This window comes from Heterodontus francisci, chromosome 50 (genome assembly GCF_036365525.1).
Source record: "Heterodontus francisci isolate sHetFra1 chromosome 50, sHetFra1.hap1, whole genome shotgun sequence".
NCBI lineage: Eukaryota > Metazoa > Chordata > Chondrichthyes > Heterodontiformes > Heterodontidae > Heterodontus > Heterodontus francisci.
Window position 1 is genome coordinate 481,874 of NC_090420.1, and position 21,333 is coordinate 503,206.

Sequence of the window (21,333 nt, forward strand, 5' to 3'; positions counted from 1 at the left end):
CTCCCTCCACCATCGGCACACAGTGGCAGCAGTGTGTGCCGTCTACAAGATGCACTGCAGCAATGCACCAAGACTCCTTAGACAGCACCTTCCAAACCCAGCGACCTTTACCACCGAGAAGGGCAAGGGCAGCAAATGCAGGGGATACCACCACCTGCAAGTTCCCCTCCAAGCCTTCAGAGCCACACACCATCCTGACTTGGAACTATATCGCCGTTCCTTCACTGTCGCTGGGTCAAAATCCTGGAACTCCTTTCCTCACAGCACTGTGGGTGTACCTACCCCACATGGAGTGCAGCGGTTCAAGAAGGCAGTTCACCACCACCTTCTCATGGGCAATTAGGGATGGGCAATAAATGCTGGCCCAGCCAGCGATGCCCACATCGCATGAATGAATGAATAAGTAAAAAGTGAAGTATCCCTTGTGTCATTGTTTTGGTAGAAAATATAACCCTGGTGGAATTGCCCCTCCCAATCACACCTCACTTCATAGAACATAGAAAATGGAGAAAATTTATGGCACAGAATGAGACCATTTAGCAATCGTCTCTGTGCCAGCTGAAAAAGAGTGATCCAGCCCAATCCCACTTTCCAGGTCTTGGGAATGTGATCTGAACAGATCTCAGAGCTCACATTATGTGAATGTTCTGTTGAAGTGTTGGTGAGCTGATATACCAGGGGAGATTCACACTGTTAGACACAGTGTGAAATACATTCAAGTATTTATAAAACATTGTAACATGTGAGTAATATTCCCCATTGCTTTCTCAGCACTGATGGATTGTGAAGCGGGAGACAGCCAGAGGTCTCACTGATCCACACTGACCCTGAGCTGAGAATGAAATGAGAAAAAGTTCAATCTTCAGCAGTGAGATGCTGCAGAGAGGTAAGAGTCCTGAATCAAGGAGAGACTTTCTCATACTGCTGTTGAATCTCATTTCAAACACACCTTGAACTCTCTGCCGAGGAATTCAGAGCTGGATAACGCCTGTAAAGTCAGCCTAAAAAGGAAATAGAAAACACCCACCGTGGGCTCAAACTCAAAAACTTGAGATTCAGAGTTTCATGCTTTCATCGACTGAGCTCAACAGGCCTGAGAGAGTGTCCCCGTCCTGTCTGTTATTGGACGGTGCAGCTGCTGGCTCCACCCCAGGCGCTGAATTTGTTCTGTAAACCATGAACCAGCTTCCTCTCAAATCCCAGGTTTATGAGTAAATCCTCTTACAAAAGCCCCAAAGTGTGATATATTCCTCTCAGTCATCCAGAATAAAAGTTACATCTTTTGCTCTTTTTACCTTCCAAACATTGACTTCTATTTTACTCAGCATTTATTTCTCTCTCCTTTTTATGTTGTGCATTTCCTAATAAACATTTCATTTCAATTATTTATGAGGGATGAAATGAACAGAAAAGATTTTCTGCAATGGTACCGGGGTGTGGGACAGAGTGAGTGGTTCGGATCTGGAATACACTGCCTGAGAGTGTGCTGGAGGCAGATTCAATCGTGGCTTTCAAAAGGGAATTGGATAAACACCTGAATAGAGAAAATTTGCAGGGCTACAATGAAAGGGCAGAGGAGTGGAATTAGCTGATCTGCTCTTGCAAAGAGCTGTCATGGACATGATGGACTGAATGGTCTCCTTCTGTACTGTAACCATTTGATTCCTTGATTCTAACTCTGTCAAAGTTGTTCTGAACTTGCTCTGCTCCAAGGAGCACAACCCCAGCTTTTCCAGTGTCTGCACATAACTGGGGTTATGAGGAACCATGGGGAACCCACTGTAAACCTTCCTCCAGGCAGAAATACAACTGTTCAAAACCACACTGTGACCCAGCTGTGCACATGATTTGGATGTGGGGACCAAATGTAGTATTTCCAAGTTTGCAGATGACACAAAACTAGGTGGGAATGTGTGTTGTGAGGAAGATGCAAAGCGGCTTCAAGGGAATTTGGACAGACTTAGTGAGTGGACAAGAAAGTGGCACATGGAATATAATGTGTAAAAATGTGAGGTTATCCACTTTGGTAGGAGAAACAGATGTGCAGATTATTTGTTAAATGGTAAGAGTGTGAATGTACAAAGCGGCCTGGGTGTCCTTGTCAATAAGTGACTGAAAGCAAACATGCAGGTGCAGCAAGCAATTAGGAAGGCTAATGATATGTTAGCCTCTATCACAAGAGTATTTGAGTACAGGGGTAGTGAAGTCTTGCTTCAATTGAAAATTACCTTGGTTGGTCTGCAGTTTGGAATACTGTGTGAAGTTTTGTTCCCCTTTCCTTAGGAAGGATATCATTGCCATCGACGGAGTGCAACGAAGGTTCACCAGACTTGTTCCCGGGATGGCGGGACTGTCTAATGAAGAGAGATTGGGGAAACTGGGCCTGTATTCTCTAGAGTTTTGAAGAATGAGAGGTGATCTCATTGAAACTTACAAAAATTTTAAAGGGATGGACATGTAGATGAAGCTAAGATGTTTCCCCCGGTTGAGGAGTCCAGAACCAGGGGACACAATTTCAACGTAAGGGGAAAGCCACTTAGGACAGCGATGAGGAGAAATTTCTTTAGTCAGTGGGTTGCGAATCTTTGGAATTCTCTACCTCAGAGGGCTGTGGAAGCTCAGTCATTGAGTATGTTTGAAGCAGAGATTGACAGATTTCTAAATACAAATGACATAGGGGAGATGGAGATAGTGTGGGAAAAAGGCATTGAAGTGGATGATCAGTCATCATCATATTGAATGGCAGGGTGGGCTCGACGGGCTGAATGGCCTACTCCTGCTCCTATGTTCCTATCAGTCTGCAAACTTCATATGCATGCTGTCATTGTCCCTTTTATTCCATGGGCTTCAGTTTTACTGGCAGTCTGGTATGTGACATCATCAAGAAGGTTTTCAATAAGTTAAATAAGGAGAAATTGTTTCCAGTGGCAAAAGGGTCAGTAACCAGAGGATGCATTTGTCAGGTGATTGAGAAAAGAACCAGAGGCGAAATGAGGAATGATTTTTTTACACAGTGATGTGTTGTGATCTGGAATGCACTGTCTGATCAGGACTTGAAAGCAGATTCAGTCGTAACTTTGAAAAGTGACAGGGGTAAATACTGGAAGGAAAAATGAACAGATTACAGGAGACAGCACTGACACAATGGACCAAATGGACTCCTTCTTTGGGTATCATTCTATCGTTTTATGAACATAATGTTGATACAATTCGCTGAGTTGGAAGGGAAGTGAACCCAGATTCCGGGTATTCTAAACACCAGACCCAAACCAAATGAACAAGCCCGTTGTTTAATCTCTGCTTTTCACACCAGCTTCTCCTCGCTCTTTCTGTGTTTCCTGCCTGGTCTGTTCCTCTGACCTTCATTCCTGACACGCTATTGAGAATGGCCAACTCACTGCACCTCTCACTCACACCGTCACTCCACCCCATCAACCACTTCCAAACCTCTCTGTTCAACAGTACCTCACATCTGCTCCACTGCTCCATTAATGTCACAGGAAAACATTTTCAAACAGACATTTCCAGACAGTGAATGTTCCAGCAAGACAAGGGAAAGATCAGATTCATTCACTTTAAACACAGAGAGAGCAGCTCTCCCTGTTCAGTCGAAGGAGCAGATGTGGTTTCACTCCCATTAGTCTTAGAGACATGGGCCAGAATTTTAAGGGACAGTTGGAGACGGGAATGGAGGCCGGGGAGGGGGAGGGGTGGTGTATAAAATAGGGATGGAAGACGATGGACCGGATATTTCTGTCGGCGGCTGACATGGAGGGCAGACTTCGCACATCCACACGGCAAGAAGGCATTTATAGTATTTATGAGTCCAATTGTCAGCAATTTTATTCACTGGATCCAATTGAACTGATAGCACACGGGAACCACGGGGCTTCAGAGCCTCGCCTGGTTAAAGGAGGTGACTGGGAGGTGGGAGCTGAGTGTTGGCTTCACTGGGAAGCTGTCGGGTGAGGCAGCAAAACTTGGCAGCAAGAGTGGAGGGGGAAAGGGCAACGGGAAACACTGCCAGGAGTGGGGGCCAATGTGCCAGCTCTGCAGGTAAAACAACACCAGAGTGCCATTGGGGCAGTGCCACCTCATTGAGAATGACAAATGAGGTAAATGTGGCTGGGTGTTGTTTACTGTGAAGGCCTTGCACTCAGGGAGGGGCAACCTGTCATTGGCCTCATTCGAGGCTCTCATTGGATTCGAGGCTCCCATTGAGGAGGAGGAAGAGGAGTAGAGAGGAAGGGAGGGAGGCGCAGGCACCAGCAGGGGCACCACAGCAGCTTGGGGGCCCACAGGAGGGCCAGCCTCGAACAGGAGGCTGGAGAAGGAGGCAGAGGAACACGTCAGCCGAGGTTCAACTACCTGCAGATGTCCGAGTGACAGTGTCTCCGCAGACTGCACCTCTCCACGGAGGTCGTCACTGATCTCTCTGCCATGATGCAGCTGTGCCCAATGCGACTTGGTGGGCACCTGATGCCAGTGTTACTGAAGGTCACCATGCCACTGAACTTCTACACCACCAAATCATTGCGGGGATCCACTGGAGATATGTGTGAAATCTCACAGTCTGTGGTGAATCAGTGCATCAAGGAGGTCACCAATGTCCTGTTCAGGAGGGCCAGTGACTATGTGCACATTGATCCAAACAGTCAAGCTGAGAGAGCTATAGGATTCGGGGCCATCGCTGGATTCCACCAGGTGTAGGGTGTCATTGACTGCACCCATGTGACAATTAAGCCTCCTGCAGTCCAGCCAGCAGCCTTCAACAGGAAGGGCTTCCACTTGCTCAGTGTGCAATTGGTCTGCGACCACTGCAAATGGATCCCATAGGTGTGTGCACAAATCCCGGGAAGCAGCCACAACGCCTGCATACCAAGGCACTCCCAGGTGCCAGAACCTTTCCGTGGCCACATCCGCTTTCAGAGATGGATCCTTGGAGACAAGGGCTACCCACTGAGGACATGACTACTGACGTCTGTGAGGAACCCACGCACGGATGCAGAGGAGAGGTACAACACCTGCTGCGGGTCAACCCGAGCGACCATCAAGGAGGCCATTGGTCTCCTGAAGATGAGATTCAGGTGCCTAGATCGATCCAGTGGAGCCCTTCAGTATGTCCCGGCGAGGGTCTCGCATATCGTGGTGGTTTGCTGTGCACAGCACAATCTGGCATTACAGAGGGGTGAGGTGTTGTCTAGTGAGGATATCGTGGAGTGTGATGTCTCCTCTGATGATGAGGATGTGGAGGAGGATGCTGCCCAAGCAGTGCCAGATGAAGAACAAAGGCACAGCAGGAAAGGGGCCATGAGATACACACAAGGGAGACATGAGACACCCTTATACATTCAAGTTTCCTTTGAGCCTTACCACCTTCTGGAACCACAGCAATAAAGTCTTAGCTTTAAGCAGCCCTGTTGTCGCCTCCTTCCTTCTGCACTGCAGCGTCCAGGTACACATCGCACAGTGACAAGGCCGAAGCTTTGTGAACTCAGGGCTTGGTCCCTCACTTCCAGCCCCTTGGGAGGAAGGGTTTAAATGAAGTGCCAAAGGGCATCAACAATAGGAAGGATACATAGTGAGAGAACATAATTTCTTTATTCCGTGTGACACCAAACACAACCCTATCCATCTGGAATGCACATTCACCGTGAACCCTAACTGAATCTAGGTGCTCTTCTTAAATCTTTTCCGCATGCTCCTACGTGGTGCTCCCCCTGCTCTGTCAGCTGAGGTGGAGACAGGCTGCTGACCTTGCTGCCCCATGGCTTGGGATGACATTGGTGGCCGTCCTCTGGCTGCCTGAGGCCTGGAGGGCCCCGGCACACTGAGGGGCTCCTGCACAGGTACAGGGACCCCCCTCTGTCATCGAGGGTGATGGAGGCAGGCACTGGCATCACTTGTGTCACTGGCAGAGGGGCTTTGGAGCTACTGTCCACACCAGGAGCACCCTAAGAGGAGACCCCAGATGTAGCAGCCAGCTGCTCCTCCCCCTTATAAGACGCACTTGTACCTCGCTGCTGACCTGAGAGGGACGTGGACCTGGTGAAGAGTTCAGGTGCCTCGTCCCCCCTCTCGCCTTGTCACCGCTGGATGGAGCTCATGGACAAAGCGATGGAGTGCAAGTCTGCGCACATCTCCGGCAGCCACTGATTGGTCGGCTGGATCTGGCTCTCCATCAGAGTCACCAATCTCTCAAGGAAGGAAGCCAGACAAACCCCCATCAGAGACAGTGCAGCATGCAAGGCCTGGATGGACTCCTCCATCATCCGAACTTGGGTACACATAACCTCCGGCAACTCTGCCAGATGTTGCCTGACCTCTTGCTGCAGCTGCAGCATTTCCCGTGTTGCTGGTGACTGGTGACACCAGAGACACGTCATCAGCCTAGGACTCAGCATGGGCCTGGCCTCCCACAGACTTCCAACTGCCAGTGGCCTCGGCTGTCACAGCCTCCGTCAGCTGCCCGGGCCTGTCTGTGACGTGCTCACCAGCTTGTGTGCCCAAATTTAACAGCGAGTGGATACCCACCGAGTGAGGGTTTCTGTGCTGGTGGAGGGTGCAGGGGAATGATGTGACGGTGCACCCTCTGAGGCTCCCTCCTCCACCTCAGAGGCGTCTGGCTGTCCCCCAGTCTCTCCAGCTCTTCGCTCTTGCCGTTCATCCTCGCCTGCATGTGAAAACAGGGACATTGAAGGGTTAGAGTCTGCCATCGTGACATTCCAACCACCCCAACTGTGCAGCTCCATTGATGCAGTGGTGAACAGATGAGCAGTGTGGCTCCTTTGCAGCGGATGCTCCCTTGTGCCCCAGGAGATGTTCACTCACTCTCTTAGGTAGGTGTCCCTGTTTCTCCATCAGCTATGGAGCAGCTGCTTTGCTGCCCGGCCTGTTCCATGGCCTCCTCCTCCATCGGGATGAGGACATGGAGATAAGGCATCCACTGCCAGTCTTGACACGCTCTTTCCGATTGTGGGCTGTCTTCTCCTGCAGCCACTATGATCAACAAAGTTAGTCTCCCAGCGGGGACAAGCCCAACATCTCTGCTGGTGATAGTCCAGCAGTCCATGATGTGGACACACATATTCCTCCTGCATGTGGCCTCTCTCGAGGGACTGTGTGAGTTTATACAATGACTGATGTGCACCTCCCACCGAGATGCAGCCAAGCCTCAGACAGCATGTCCTGCTGCCCTTCCCCAATACACATGACTGGTTGGTCACTCCCTTTCCATCAAACACTCCCTCTCACTCTGCCATGCGCAATGTCCAAAGGGTCCAAAGTGTTTTGAGTTTGCGCCTGAGCAGCCCGGCTCCGGTCATTGACCCACTTCGTGCACTGGATCCATGTCTTGGGGGTGACCCCACTGCTGCTGACTTCACCTACTATCTCAAAGCAGCTTTGCTTGGTCAGGTGGACAGGTCTCCACCTCCCATCTCTGGGGAAGAGGATCTTCCACCTATCTGTTGTCACCTGGAGGCGAACCTGCAGGAAGGCATCGCCAAACCATTGGACCATGGTCACTGCAGGCTAGCATTCAGCTCCTTACCTATCAGGCAGCAGAGACAGCAGAACGGGTCCTGGGGCATCAGTGACAGCAGAACGGGTCCTGGGCAGCAGAGGCAGCAGAACAGGTCCTGGGGCAGCAGAGGCTGCAGAACGGGTCCTGGGGCAGCAGAGGCTGCAGAACGGGTCCTGGGGCAGCAGAGGCAGCAGAACGGGTCCTGGGGCAGCAGAGGCAGCAGAACGGGTCCTGGGGCAGCAAAACGGGTCCTGGAGCAGCAGAGGCAGCAGAACGGGTCCTGGGGCAGCAGAACGGGTCCTGGGGCATCAGATGCAGCAGAACGGGTCCTGGAGCAGCAGAGGCAGCAGAACGGGTCTTGGGGCATCAGAGGCAGCAGAACGGGTCTTGGGGCAGCGGAGGCAGCAGAACGGGTCCTGGGGCAGTAGAGGGCTGTCAGGAAGACACTCCTTTAAACCAGGCAGCAGAGAATGTAGGTCTGGCAGCCCTTTAAGTATGGTGCCTGCACCTGCCGTTGTGTCAGATGTCGGTGCCATCGGTGCCTCGTTCCCTACCTCTGGTCCTTGTTTACATGGGCCCCACGCCTCCCCTTCATTAATTGGTCGGCTGCTCCGTGATCGGGGTCGGCCGGCCATATTTCACCCGCTTCCGGTGACTCTGCCGAGAGCCGCACCGTTAGTTTAAAATTCAGCCCATGGGGTCAAGAGTGGAAAATCTCCCTTCTGATTCTCTCGACTTAAACTGATGGAGACACCAAATTAAAACTGATGAAACCAGGGATTGTTTCCTGTTTCTTCAATCTAGTGTTCTCCCAACTGAGCTATTCCATCCTCACTGTGAACTCATCTTCATTGGAGACAAATATAACTCCAGGTGGAATTTCCCCACCCGTTCATTCCTCACTTCAGGGGAATGGGACACGACCAGATCGCGGAACTCAGATTATGTTAATGTTCTGCTCTTGATATCTTAATATTATCTTGCGTTTGAGTCACTTTTAATCAGGCTCACGGACAAATTCTTCCATCATCCCTTCTCCCACATTCTCTCTCCCTCATTCATTCTTTATTCCTCACAGTCCAGAAAGGGTTAGGAATCAGAGCTCACCCCCAAACCCTCTGCACACAGACCTCTGTCTGTTACCCTGTTTGATCCAAGATCCAAGAGACCAGTCAATATATTACACTCTTTATAAACACAGAAAGCTGCCTCAGAGTGTTGGACAGAGATAAATACACTGAAGTCTTTTGAAAAAAGTTCATCTTAGGGGTTGTTACTGAGCCCACAGAGCAGGGCGGGCCCAGGCTCCAGCCCCAGCCTGTGCTGTGTTAGCTGATGCCACCTGGTGTGATACTGAGCCACACGGAGCAGGAAAGGGCCTGATTGTATTCATGGCCTGTGTTGAGTTAACTGATCCCACTCAGTGTGGTTGGAGCCACACAATCAGAATGGGCCCAGGCTCCTTCCTCAGCCTGAGGGATGATAGTTCTTCTCACATGTTGTTGCACAGAGCCCCACACAGGACAGGGAAATCTCAGGCTCCATCCCCGGCCTGTGGTATTTTACTTCATCGCACCTGGTATGGTACGGAGTCCCCAGAGCAGGAAAGGTCCAGCTTCCATCTCCGGCCTGTGCTGAATTAGCTGATCTGACCTGGATGGCACTGAACCGCAATCAGGGAAGGATGGGCCGAGGCTCCATAGAACATAGAACATAGAACATACAGCACAGAACAGGCCCTTCGGCCCACAATGTTGTGCCGATCCTTTGTCCTCTGTCAAGGACAATTTAATCTATACCCCATCATTCTCCTTTATCCATATACCTATCCAAAAGCCTTTTGAAAGTCCCTAAAGTTTCTGACTCAACAACTTCCCCGGGCAAGGCATTCCATGCCTCGACCACTCTCTGGGTAAAGAACCTTCCCCTGACATCCCCCTTATATCTCCCACCCTTCACCTTAAATTTATGACCCCTTGTAACGCTTTGCTCCACCCGGGGAAAAAGTTTCTGACTGTCTACCCTATCTATTCCCCTGATCATCTTATAAACCTCTATCATGTCACCCCTCATCCTTCTCCGTTCTAATGAGAAGAGGCCTAGAATGTTCAGCCTTTCCTCGTAAGACTTATTCTCCATTCCAGGCAACATCCTGGTAAATCTCCTCTGCACCCTCTCCAAGGCTTCCACATCCTTCCTAAAATGAGGCGACCAGAACTGCACACAGTACTCCAAATGAGGCCTTACCAAGGTCCTGTACAGCTGCATCATCACCTCACGGCTCTTAAATTCAATCCCTCTGCTAATGAACGCTAACACCCCATATGCCTTCTTCACAGCCCTATCCACTTGAGTTGCAACTTTCAATGATCTATGCACATAGACCCCAAGGTCTCTCTGCTCCTCCACATGCCCAAGAACCCTACCGTTAACCCAGTATTTTGCATTCATGTTTGTCCTTCCAAAATGGACGACCTCACACTTTTCAGGGTTAAACTCCATCTGCCACTTTTCAGCCCAGCACTGCAACCTATCCAAGTCCCTTTGCAGACGACAATAGCCCTCCTCGGTATCCACAACTCCACCAACCTTTGTATCATCTGCAAATTTACTGACCCACCCTTCGACTTCCTCATCCAAGTCGTTAATAAAAATCACAAACAGGAGAGGACCCAGAACTGATCCCTGCGGCACGCCACTGGTAACTGGGCTCCAGGCTGAGTATTTACCATCTAAGACCACTCTCTGCCTTCTATCAGTTAGCCAATTCTTAATCCAACTGGCCACATTCCCCACTATCCCATGCCTCCTGACTTTCTCCATAAGTCTACCATGGGGGACCTTATCAAATGCCTTACTAAAATCCATGTACACCACATCCACTGGTTTACCCTCATCCACTTGCTTGGTCACCTGCTCAAAGAATTCAGTCAGGCTTGTGAGGCAAGACCTACCCCTCACAAAACCGTGCTGACTGTCCCGAATCAAGCAGTGTCTTTCCAGATGCTCAGAAATCCTATCCCTCAGCACCTTTTCCATCAACTTGCCTACCACCGAAGTAAGACTAACTGGCCTGTAATTCCCAGGGTTGTTCCTATTCCCTTTCTTGAACAGGGGCACAACATTTGCCACCCTCCAATCACCTGGTACCACCCCCGTCAGCAGAGAAGATGAAAAGATCATTGCCAGCGGCTCTGCAATTTCATCCCTTGCTTCCCATAACATCCTTGGATATACCCCGTCAGGCCCGGGAGACTTGTCTATCTTCAAGTTATTCAAAAACCCCAACACATCTTCCCTCCTAACGAGCACTTCCTCGAGCTTACCAGTCTGCTTCCCACCGTCCTCTTCAGTAATACACCCCTTCTCATTCGTAAATACCGAAGAGAAGTACTCATTCAAAACCTCACTTATCTCTTCCGGCTCAACACACAGTCTCCCGCTATTGTCCTTGACCGGACCTACGGTCCCCCTAGTCATCCTCATATTTCTGACATACGCGTAAAAGGCCTTGGGGTTTTCTTTTATCCTACCCGCCAAGCATTTTTCATGCCCTCTCTTAGCTCTCCTAATCCCTTTCTTCAGATCCTTCCTGGCCATCTTGTATCCCTCCAGAGCTATGCCTGTGCCCTTTTTCCTCAACTTTATATACGCATCCTTCTTCTTCCTAACAAGACTCTCAACCTCTCTTGTCAACCACGGTTCCCTCACATGACCATCCCTTCCCTGTCTGACAGGGACATGCTTATCAATGGCCCCTACTATCTGCTCCTTGAAAAAGTTCCACATTTCGACCGTGCCCTTCCCTGCCAGCATATGCTCCCAACTTATGCTCCTCAGTTCCTGCCTGACAGCATCATATCTACCCTTCCCCCAATTGTAAACCTTGCCCTGTTGCACATACCTATCCCTCTCCATTACCACAGTGAATGCTACAGAATTGTGATCACTATCTCCAAAGTGCTCGCCCACCAACAGCTCTATCACTTGCCCTGGTTCATTACCTAGTACCAAATCCAATATTGCCTCCCCTCTGGTCGGGCAGTCTACATACTCCAGTCTCCATGGCCTGTGGTGTGTTAGTTATTCTCATTTGGTGAGGTACTGAGCACCATATAGAGCAGGATGGGCCTGTGCTCAGTGAACTGATCTCACCTTGTGTGGTCCTGAGACCCACACACAAAACAGGACAGGCTTAGGCCTCATCCCCGGCCTGTGTTCAATTTGCAGATCTCAGCCAAAAGATTTTGATAAGGTTCCACACAAGAGGCTTCTCTGTAAGATTAAAGTCCCTGGTATCAGTGGTAATATATTGATCTGGATTGGGAACTGACTGGCAGACGTAGGCAGAAAGTAGTTGCAGATGGATCTGGAACTGTTTGGAGACCAGTTACCAATGGTATCTCACAGGGATCGGTGTTGGGACTGATGCTCTTTACTATTTTTATGAATGATCTGGATGTAGGTGTAGGGGGCACCATCTGTAAATTTACAGATTATTTGAAGTTCTGTGCGAGTGATTGGACTGTAGACGATGCTCGACTGTTTCAGGCTGATCTTATTGTGTTGGGAGATTGGGTTCATGACTGGTAAATGATGTTTAATTTGGGTAAGTGCAGTGTTATTCATGTGGACAGGGCGAATGCTCAACATTCATACACCCTTCATGGAAAAACATTAAAGTAGGTGGAAAAAAGAATATAATTTTGAGCAGAGATCTGGATGTTCCAGTGCACAGATCTCTAAAGGTACAGCAGCAATGCTGTGAAGTGATAGTTGGAGCAAATAGAGGGTTGGGCTGCATTCAGAGGACAATTGAGTATAAAATGAGGCATATTCTTTCATGGGATGTGAGCGACACTGGCAAGGCCAGAATTTGTTACCCATCCCTAATTGTCCTTGACAAGGTGGCGGTGAGCTCCCTTCTCGAATTGCTGCGCTCCATGTGGTGTAGGTACACCCACAGTGCTGTTAGGAAGGGAGATCCAGGATTTTGACCCAGCATCAGTGAATGAACAGCGATATATTTGCAGATCAGATGGTGTGTGACTTGGAGGGGAGCTTGCACATGGTGGTGTTTCCATGCATCTGCAGCCCTTGTCCTTCAAGGTGGTGGAGGTCTTCGGTTTGGAAGGTGCTGTCTGCGGAGCCTTGGTGAGTTGCAGCAGTGCATCTGGTAGATGGTACACACTACTGCCACTGTGCGTCAGTGGTGAAGGGAGTGAATGTTTAAGGTGGTGAATGGGGTGACAATCAAGGTGGCTGCTTTGTCCTGAACAGTGTCGAGTTTCCAGAGTATTGTTGGTGCTGCACTCATCCTGGTTTGTGCTTTGTAGATGGTTGGCAAGTTTTGGAGAGTCAAAAATCACAAAATTATTACAGTGCAGAAGGAGGCCATTCGGCCAATTGTGTCTGCATAGAATCACAGAACATAGAAAGTTTACAGCACAGGCAGGCCAAAAAACGAGCCACCCTGCTGAATCCCATTGTCCAGCATTTGGACCGTAACCCTGCAGGTTCAGGTACTTGAGATGCACATCCAGACTCCTTTTTCAATGAGTTGAGGGTTTCTGCCTCAGCTACCCTGACAGGCAGTGAGTTCCAGACTCCCACAGCCATCTGGGTGAAAAAACCTTTCCTCATCTCCCCTCTAATTGTTCAACACATCACTTTAAATCTATGCCCCCTAGTCACTGACCTCCGTACTAAGGTAAATAGACCCTTCCCATGCATTCTATCCAGATCCCTCACAATTTTGTATATTTCAATCAAATCTCCCCTCAGCCTCTTCTATTCCAAGGAGAACAACCCCAGTCTATCCAATCTTTCCTCATAGCTGCATTTTTCCAGTCCAGGCAACATCCTCGTAAATCTCCTCTGTAACCTCCCGAGTGCAATTACATCCTTTCTGGAATGAGGTGACCAGAACTGCACACAGAACTCAAGTTGTGGCCTAACCAATGATTTGTACAATTCCAGCATAACCTCCCTGCTCTTATATTCTATACATCGGCTAATAAAGGAAAGGATTCCATAAGCCTTCTTAACCAACTTATCAACCTGTCCTGCTACTTTCAGGGATTTGTGGACATTCACTTCAAGGTCCCTCACTTCCTCTACACCTCTCAGCATTCACCCATTAATTGTGTATTCCTTTGCTGCGTTTGACCTCACCAAAGGCATCACCTCACACTTCTCCAAGTTGAATTCCATTTGCCACTTTTCTGCCCACCTGACCAGTCCATTTCTCCAGCTCTCCTAATGAGCATTTCACCTAGTGCCTTGAGCTGAGTTACTCATCACAGAATTCCCACTATCAGATTTACCCTTGTAGCCAGAGTATGTATATGAATGGTCCAGTTAAGCTTTTGTCAATGGCAACCCCCAGGATGTTGATGGTGGGGGGATTCAGCGATGGTAATGCTGTTGATCGTCAAAGGGAGATGATTACATTCTCTCTTGCTGGACATGGTCATTGCCTGGTACTTATGTGGTGTGAATGTTACTTGCCGCTTAGCAGCCCAAGCCTGAATGTTGTCCAGATCTTGCTGCTTCTGGACACGGACTCCTTCAGTATCTGAGATGTCCCGAATTTGTCCTTTTATGAAACATTGGTCAGGACTCACTTGGAATATTGTATCCAGTCTTGGTCTCCGCACATGATGGGTGATATTGAGGCTTTGGAAAGGGTACAGAGGAGAGACATTCGACGAATTCCCAGTATAAGACATCTTGGTTATCAAGTTAGACTAAAAGAGTTGGGAACCTACACCTTAGAGAAACCTAGACTGAGGGGTGATCCGATTGAGGTTCATAAATAATGAAGGGTCCAATTCAGCATGGGAGAGGAGTCATAACTTTATATTGGAAAAGGCCAGATGGCACCCGGATCACATTAAATTTCATTTTCAGTGGCAGCTTAATGTACCAGGATGGCCGAGTGGTTAAGGCGTTGGACTTAAGATCCAATAGATATGTGTCTGCGTGGGCTCAAACCCCACTCCTGGTATCTGTGCTGACAAAATGTTACTTATTCTGTCCCTGACTTTTGCAATGCACCATCATCTCTTCTGTCATTTAATCACTCTTGCCTTCCAACTGATCACAGCTTCCGATTATTTGATCTGCCCCAGCACCGTTCCTTGGCTCTGCGCTTGCTTATAAACTGGTAAATCTTTAACTTAATCTCCTCTGTTCCCTGACAATGACCTTCTCATCCTTCCTGGATTGTGGTTCCTCACAGGATCCGCTGCCTCTCCGACTCCCCTCCAGGTAACTGAAGGCCCGGAGCCTTAGTCTCGCTTTATATGCTAGCTGGTAGTTGATTCCTTGCAGGTCTGCCACCGCTCAGGAGAAGCTCAAGACCCAGATCAAGCAAGATATCAAGAGGAAAGTGAACAAAGGCTCCCTGGTGCAGAGCAAGGGACAGGGAGCCTCCGGCTCCTTCAAAATCAGCAAGAAGGAAAACCCAGGGAAAAGTGGGAAAGAAGGTGAAGAAACCAGCAGACAAGAAATCTTCAGTGAACAAACCAGCAGACAAGAAATCTTTAGTGAAGAAACCAGCAGACAAGAAAGTGACAACAAAGAAAGTAACTGCCAAGAAAACGAGCAGCAAGGCGGCGGCAACGCCAAATAAGGCGGTGAAGAAAGCAACGCTTCAGAAAAAGTCTCCTGCGAAGAAGGTCAAAAAAGGCAAGAGTGCGACGGGTGGAAAGGCGCTGAAGAAAGTGCAGACATGGAAGAGCAAGGTCAAGCCGAAAGCAGCGAAGGCTCAGAAAGCAGGGTCTGGAAAGAAGTGAAAGAGCGCGGGAAACTTGTAAACATCTGAACACAAAGGCTCTTCTCAGCGCCACCCACATCTCTCAGGAAAGAGCTGATCCCCTGATCAAATGATCCCTGTCCCGGCCCCGCCTGCAGATTCCACATGGAAATGATTTGGAGTAAATCCAGGATCCCTGGTGACTCCCCTCCACCCAGCCCTTTCCCCACTCTCCGTAATAAAACAGAGGGATGTCCGGCCCTCACTCTAACTGGTGATGTGTTCGGTGTAGTCTCAGTTCACAAATTCAGGGGGAGAGTTTGTAAGACAGTAACACTGGCGGAGAAACCCCACCTCACAACTCAAACCCCAACACATGAGTTTCTCCAATTCAGCTGGAGTCGGGTGACAACAGGAGCTGGGATAGGCTGTGATCGGGAATGTTAGGAATGGATTTGTTCAGGGAGGAATGTACCTGGAATCTCCGAATATAATAGTTCCTTATTTCCCCAGATGGCACATTCTGCAGTGAGAGTGAAAAGTCTCTTCACTGCTTCACATTTACTAATTGTTTGGTTCTAGATGAATAATGAGTCAGAGAGTAATGACAGGAACTGAAACTTCTCTCACACAAGCCCTTGAATGACTCAGTGTGAAGTGTCCAATGTGTGAAGCTACTGCCAGGGTTTGTCAATCTGAACAGTTTCGGCTCAGTTACTGGGGGTCTGAAATTCCAGCAGTTTGACTCTGTCTCTGATTGTTCACCCGCTTCTCAATCCAATTCTTAACCAATAGGGGAATCACATATAAGTAAATAGAAGTTCTCATTGGCTTAGATTTTCCAATTGGAAAAAGCCCGGCAATTCCAGAGCAGGAAGGAATTGAAGTGATGGAAAATTTCAATTTTCAGGCAACAATTTTAAAATCTCTCATTTTATGTTCTGTTTTACTGTATTTACCGTCACAAAATCCTGACGCGATTTTAGGAATCGTTTTCATTTGTCAATCTGTTAACTGTAAGCGGCGGGAGGAAGGGCCGGTTCAGCAATTTAAAACGGGACAAATATTAACTTCCTCTCTGCAAAAGGAACAAATTAGCGACTAACCGCTTCTCACAGGCTTCTCGGGGACTGACAGAAACGAGCGGTTTCTGATCTTTTCTCCTGAAAGAGGCGGATAATGCTGCAGGGAGAAATGAACTGCCCTTCACTTTCTGGCTGCCACTGCACCCCTGACTTTAAACAGTTCAAACAGCGACTGATGCTTCTGCCGGAAAATGAGCAGATTCACCAGAATGATCCCGGTCCATCATGGCCAAAGACATCCAGCTGGCCCGCCGCATCCGCGGGGAACGCACCTAAAACCCAGCTTAAGTAACAAGTGTAACATGGGCTCTTTTCAGAGCCACCAAATCAGCAAAGGAAAGAGCTGCCATCTCTGTTCATCATCAAACCCATTAGATTGGAGGGGCGGTCACATGATTTCTGTTTTGTCACATCACTTTCCCGAAAGGCCTGCAGGACTGAGAGCTGATCTGGAATTTAGAAAGCAGCATTACCGGAGACTCATTGCTGCTCAGCACAATCTCAACCCCGCTCCTGGGATCCGTTAGCTGGCATTTGGGGAAAAGAAATGGATCCCAGTTTTATTTGGAAGGCATTAATGGAGCCGAGTCCTTTCAAATGAGGGTTACTTACAAACATTACCCAATGAGTTCACTAATATTTGAATCCATTGGAGATCAGTACACAGGATATGTAAGGCAGCTCGGTCACTCTGACTGAAACCGCCAGTTCCCCGGGGCTGCAGACCGTGACACTGCGGGGAGAGAATCCCCGACTCTATCCCGCCGCCGGGGGGAACAGACAGCTCTGTGTCCGGAGAATAGGGAGGGACGGGGGGAAGGCACATCTGAAAGCGCTGCAATGGACTCAGCGCCTGTGTGTGCACAACTCTCACTGATTCCGTCCTCTGGGAACAGTGCGGTCTATACAGATCAGGTTAGGAGAGAAACACACAGCCCGAGAATGGCCTCTTCCTTCCTGCATTTGCTCTGTTCCGGGAGCAGATTCTCATTGAGAAGCGGCGCTCAGATCACCAGAGAGAAAAAAAAAACACAATTCAAACTGTCCAAATGAAAAACAGAGAATTAACCCGGACACTTCCATTATTAAATTAATTCATCAGCTCCGAACCAGTTCCCGTTAATGTACCGGGATAATCTCGGAATTTATCAAATCGAAGGCAGTGGGATTTATTAAATTGTTGATTCTGACACCCTGTAGTTCAGTTCTTCACTTAACTAGAGGGGGAGATGTGTGAGCAGAGAAACAGAGCGAAATCCAGAGAGGGAATTGAAAACACACCTGGACAGATGTGAAACAGGTCAATCCACTGTTAAAATAACTCCATCACTGACTCCCTCCTGACAGTAACCAGCCCTTCACAGAGACTGTGGGTGGCTCTGAAATGAGCCTTTGGGTTATGCGATTACATTTTGGCCGCTTTACTTTTTCTGGGAGCTCTGAGCGCTGGTTTTCTTGGGCAGCAGCACGGCCTGGATATTAGGCAGCACCCCGCCCTGAGCGATGATCACCACTCCCAGCAGCTTGATGAGCTCCTCGTCGTTGCGGACGGCCAGCTGCAGGTGTCTGGGGATGATGCGGCTCTTCTTGTTGTCCCGGGCCGTGTTTCCGGCCAGCTCGAGGATTTCAGCGGTCAGATACTCGAGCACAGCAGCCAGATAGACCGGGGCTCTGGCACCCACACGCCCAGCATAGTTACCCTTTCTCAGGAGCCTGTGAACACGGCCCACCGGGAACTGTAGTCCAGCCCGGGAGGAGTGAGACTTGGCCTTCGCCCGAGCTTTCCCGCTGGTCTTTCCTCTTCCAGACATTTCCACAATCTCACAAATACTTTCACAAAGAATGAATAATTTCCGAAGCAATGATTGCACATCGCACGCACTTAGGGTTGCCGAGCGGTGTTAGGCGCTGCATTCAGGTCGTAGTCTCCAATGGAGGCGTGTGTTCGAATCCCACTTCCAACAAGTTGTGTTTTTAACTGCACTGGAGGCGTTTGGGAGCAGCGGTGAAGAGCAAAGAGAAAGCAGGAAAGAACATGGACAAACAAAATAACAATGGACCCAAAGATGTTGCATCAAAACATTAGAGTCAGAGGCAACTAAGCAAACAGCAGGGCAAATAAAAGATCAAAAATGTAACCTTTGTATCGGGATGGAAGATGTTGCCAATATCCTCAATGAATACTTTACTGTATTCCCGAATGAGAGGGTGATGCAGATATTGTTATTAAGGAGGAGGAGTGTGAAGTATTGGACGTGGTAACTAAAGGAGAGAGGAAGTCTTAATGGGATGAGCATCATTGAATGTGGATATATCATCAGGACCAGATGAAATGTACCCCAGGCTGTGGAAAGAAGCCAGGGAAGAAATAGTGGAAGGTCTGACAATCATTTTCCAATCCCTCACTGGATACAGGTGTGGTGCCAGAGGATTGGAGGTCTTGTAACGTTGCAATAAAAGCAAAATACGAGGCAGATCAAGCATGGCTGGTCCTTTCGAGTAGAGAAACAGGGCTGAATTCCCTGAACCAGTGCTACAGCTTTCAGAATAGAAGGAGCCTGTACACACCGGATGGGTTCCACTTAAACAAAAGAGCTGGAGGTGTTGACGGTCAGAACAGATGAAACGTGGAGGAGTGTTTGAAGCAGATGCTGTGTGGTTACTGTAGTTGTACTATGGAGTTATTTCAAGGAGGTGATTCTGAATGTAATGGATCAACGTGAACCCGTCCAAGGCAAAGGTTCCAAGCTTCCCTGTGGTCCAGCCTGGTTGAATGGAACTGAAGCAAACAAATCATCCAGAAGAGGAAAAGATATGTAAGGCCATGAAAGCACAGAATTCAGATGGATGCAATACCAGATGGTATGGCAAGAGTGTAAAACAGCAACAGACTGGTGAATAAAACTTTCCCATTGAATGAGACAAGATAAAATAAGGGTAATAATAGTGTCAGGTGAGTTGTGACACTATTCACATTCCACCTTGATCTGAATAGGACTGTTGAAGGGAGTGATTGAGAAGAATAGAGGAGAAATGAAAAGAAATGAGAAATAAACAAAAGGTTTTTTGATTTTAGAATGCTTGTTTTTGGAAATGACAGACTGTAAAGTGTGTGTGTCAGAAGATAGAGAGCAAAGTTGGGTCTGACACGATCACAGGAAAGTTGTGCCCTGAGACAAGGTGTGTGTTGACAGGAAAGCTGCTTTCATTTGCACAATATGTATTTTATTCATATAATTTGTGCAATTACATTGCAAAGCAGTTCAAATTTAATATTACATAAGGTACAATACAGATCAGTTTCCTTCAATAAAGTACATGATGTATCTCACTATCCCTGCCTGCACAGGTTATATTTACAGTATTCACATTACACATCAAACATTCTCTAGTGCAAACAGCCCGAGGGGTTTTACACGGGTTCCAGCCCCTCACTGTACGATGGCCTACTAGGGCCTTAGACTGCAGCCTTTCCCCATTGTGTCTCCATGGTGGCTTCCCCAAGCTTTAATGCAGTCCCACAGCACATAGTCTTGGACGTTGCAATGTGCCAGTCTGCAACACTCGGTCATGGACAGCTCTTTGCACTGGAATACCTGTCCCACGGCTGGGCTCGTTCTCAATGGAGATCATTTCAAATGAACATTTCCTAAATCCGTGCTTTCTCTCTCGCAATAAAGAGAACAGGATGTTTAGCAGATTCAGTGTGAGACAATAACACTGCCGGGTAAAGGCCGCTTTCCAACTCCAATCTTAACACAGGAGATTCCCCAAACAGCTGCAGTTAGGTGCTGTAAACTGCTGGAAGCGGATGTGTGTGGAAATGGTGATGTTACTGAGTAGGTTTCTTGTTATAGAATGGACTGTGTTTTGGTGGGAATATTACTGAGTGTTAATTGCATCGGGACCATATTTAAAAGCTCCGGCTTTCTGGAAAGCCTTGACTGTGAAGGCCGAGTCTGGAAGGGTTTGTGTGGAGAGCTGGGTTTCGGTTCGACTGTTAATAAAGGGTTTGAACTTGGCAGCCCGGAGGAAACTGGAGGTGGAGCTGAAAGATGAGGGGCCGTTCTCTCTCTGTCTGTCACTCTGGGTGTCTCCTCCATGTAGCTCTCTGATTAATCTTCACTCTTGTCTCCTCCCCTCCCTGCTCTCACTCTGCCTTTCTCAGCCAGGTCCGGGTGGCCTGTATAAAAAGGAGCCTGACGGAATCAGTCTCTTTCATTGTGCACTGATTTGAGGCAAGAATCAACATTTCTGCCAGTAAACAAGAGTATGCTACAGGCTGGCAGCGTGTTAAAATACATGAGGAAAGGCATCATCACCCTCATCGACAAGCGGAAGGGGGAGAGGACAGAAATCAGAAATTGGTGGCCCAATTTCTGCTTAATGCTGAATACAAGATTCTGTCAAAAGACATAGCCAGTCGATTCAAGTCTGCTCTGGAGTTGGTGATTCACCCTGATCAGACCTATACTACACCAGGCAGGACAATCTCTGATAGCTTTGCGCTACTCAGGGATATGATCACCTATGTACGGGACAGGAGGGTGGGCACCTGCCTCATCAGCCTGGACCAGGAGAAGGCTTTTGACAGGATATCGCACACTTACATGATGGATGTGCATTCCAAAATGGGGTTTGGGGAGGGAATCTGCAATTGGATCAAACTGCTCTACACAAACATCAGTAGTGCAGTCTCAATCAATGGGTGGGAATCAGAAAGTTTCCCGATCCAATCTGGAGTCAGACAGGGCTGTCCTCTCTCCCCTGTCTTGTTTGTTTGCAGTATTGAACCCTTTGCTGAGTCTATTAGGAAGAATGCGAGCATCAGAGGGGTGACAATCCCAGGCAGCGGAGGCACTCAGGTTAAAACCTCCCTGTACATGGATGACGTCGCCGTTTTATGCTCGGATCCACTGTCTGTGCGCAGACTGATGAGCATCTGCGACCAGCTCAAACTGGCC

The 21,333-nt window shown here is 48.5% G+C and overlaps 1 protein-coding gene and 1 non-coding gene across 2 annotated transcripts; one reads left to right on the top strand and one right to left on the bottom strand.

Moving 5' to 3' along the window:
* Nucleotides 1-14,451: 14,451 nt before the first annotated feature.
* Nucleotides 14,452-14,534, top strand: trnal-uaa (transfer RNA leucine (anticodon UAA)). The gene has a single exon. It is a non-coding gene; the product is annotated as a tRNA-Leu (tRNA).
* Nucleotides 14,535-17,790: 3,256 nt separating this feature from the next.
* On the bottom strand, nucleotides 17,791-18,180 carry LOC137358444 (histone H2A.J-like). The gene has a single exon (XM_068024408.1). It carries the CDS (start codon nucleotides 18,178-18,180, stop codon nucleotides 17,791-17,793), a length of 390 nt encoding a protein of 129 aa, XP_067880509.1.
* Nucleotides 18,181-21,333: the final 3,153 nt, after the last annotated feature.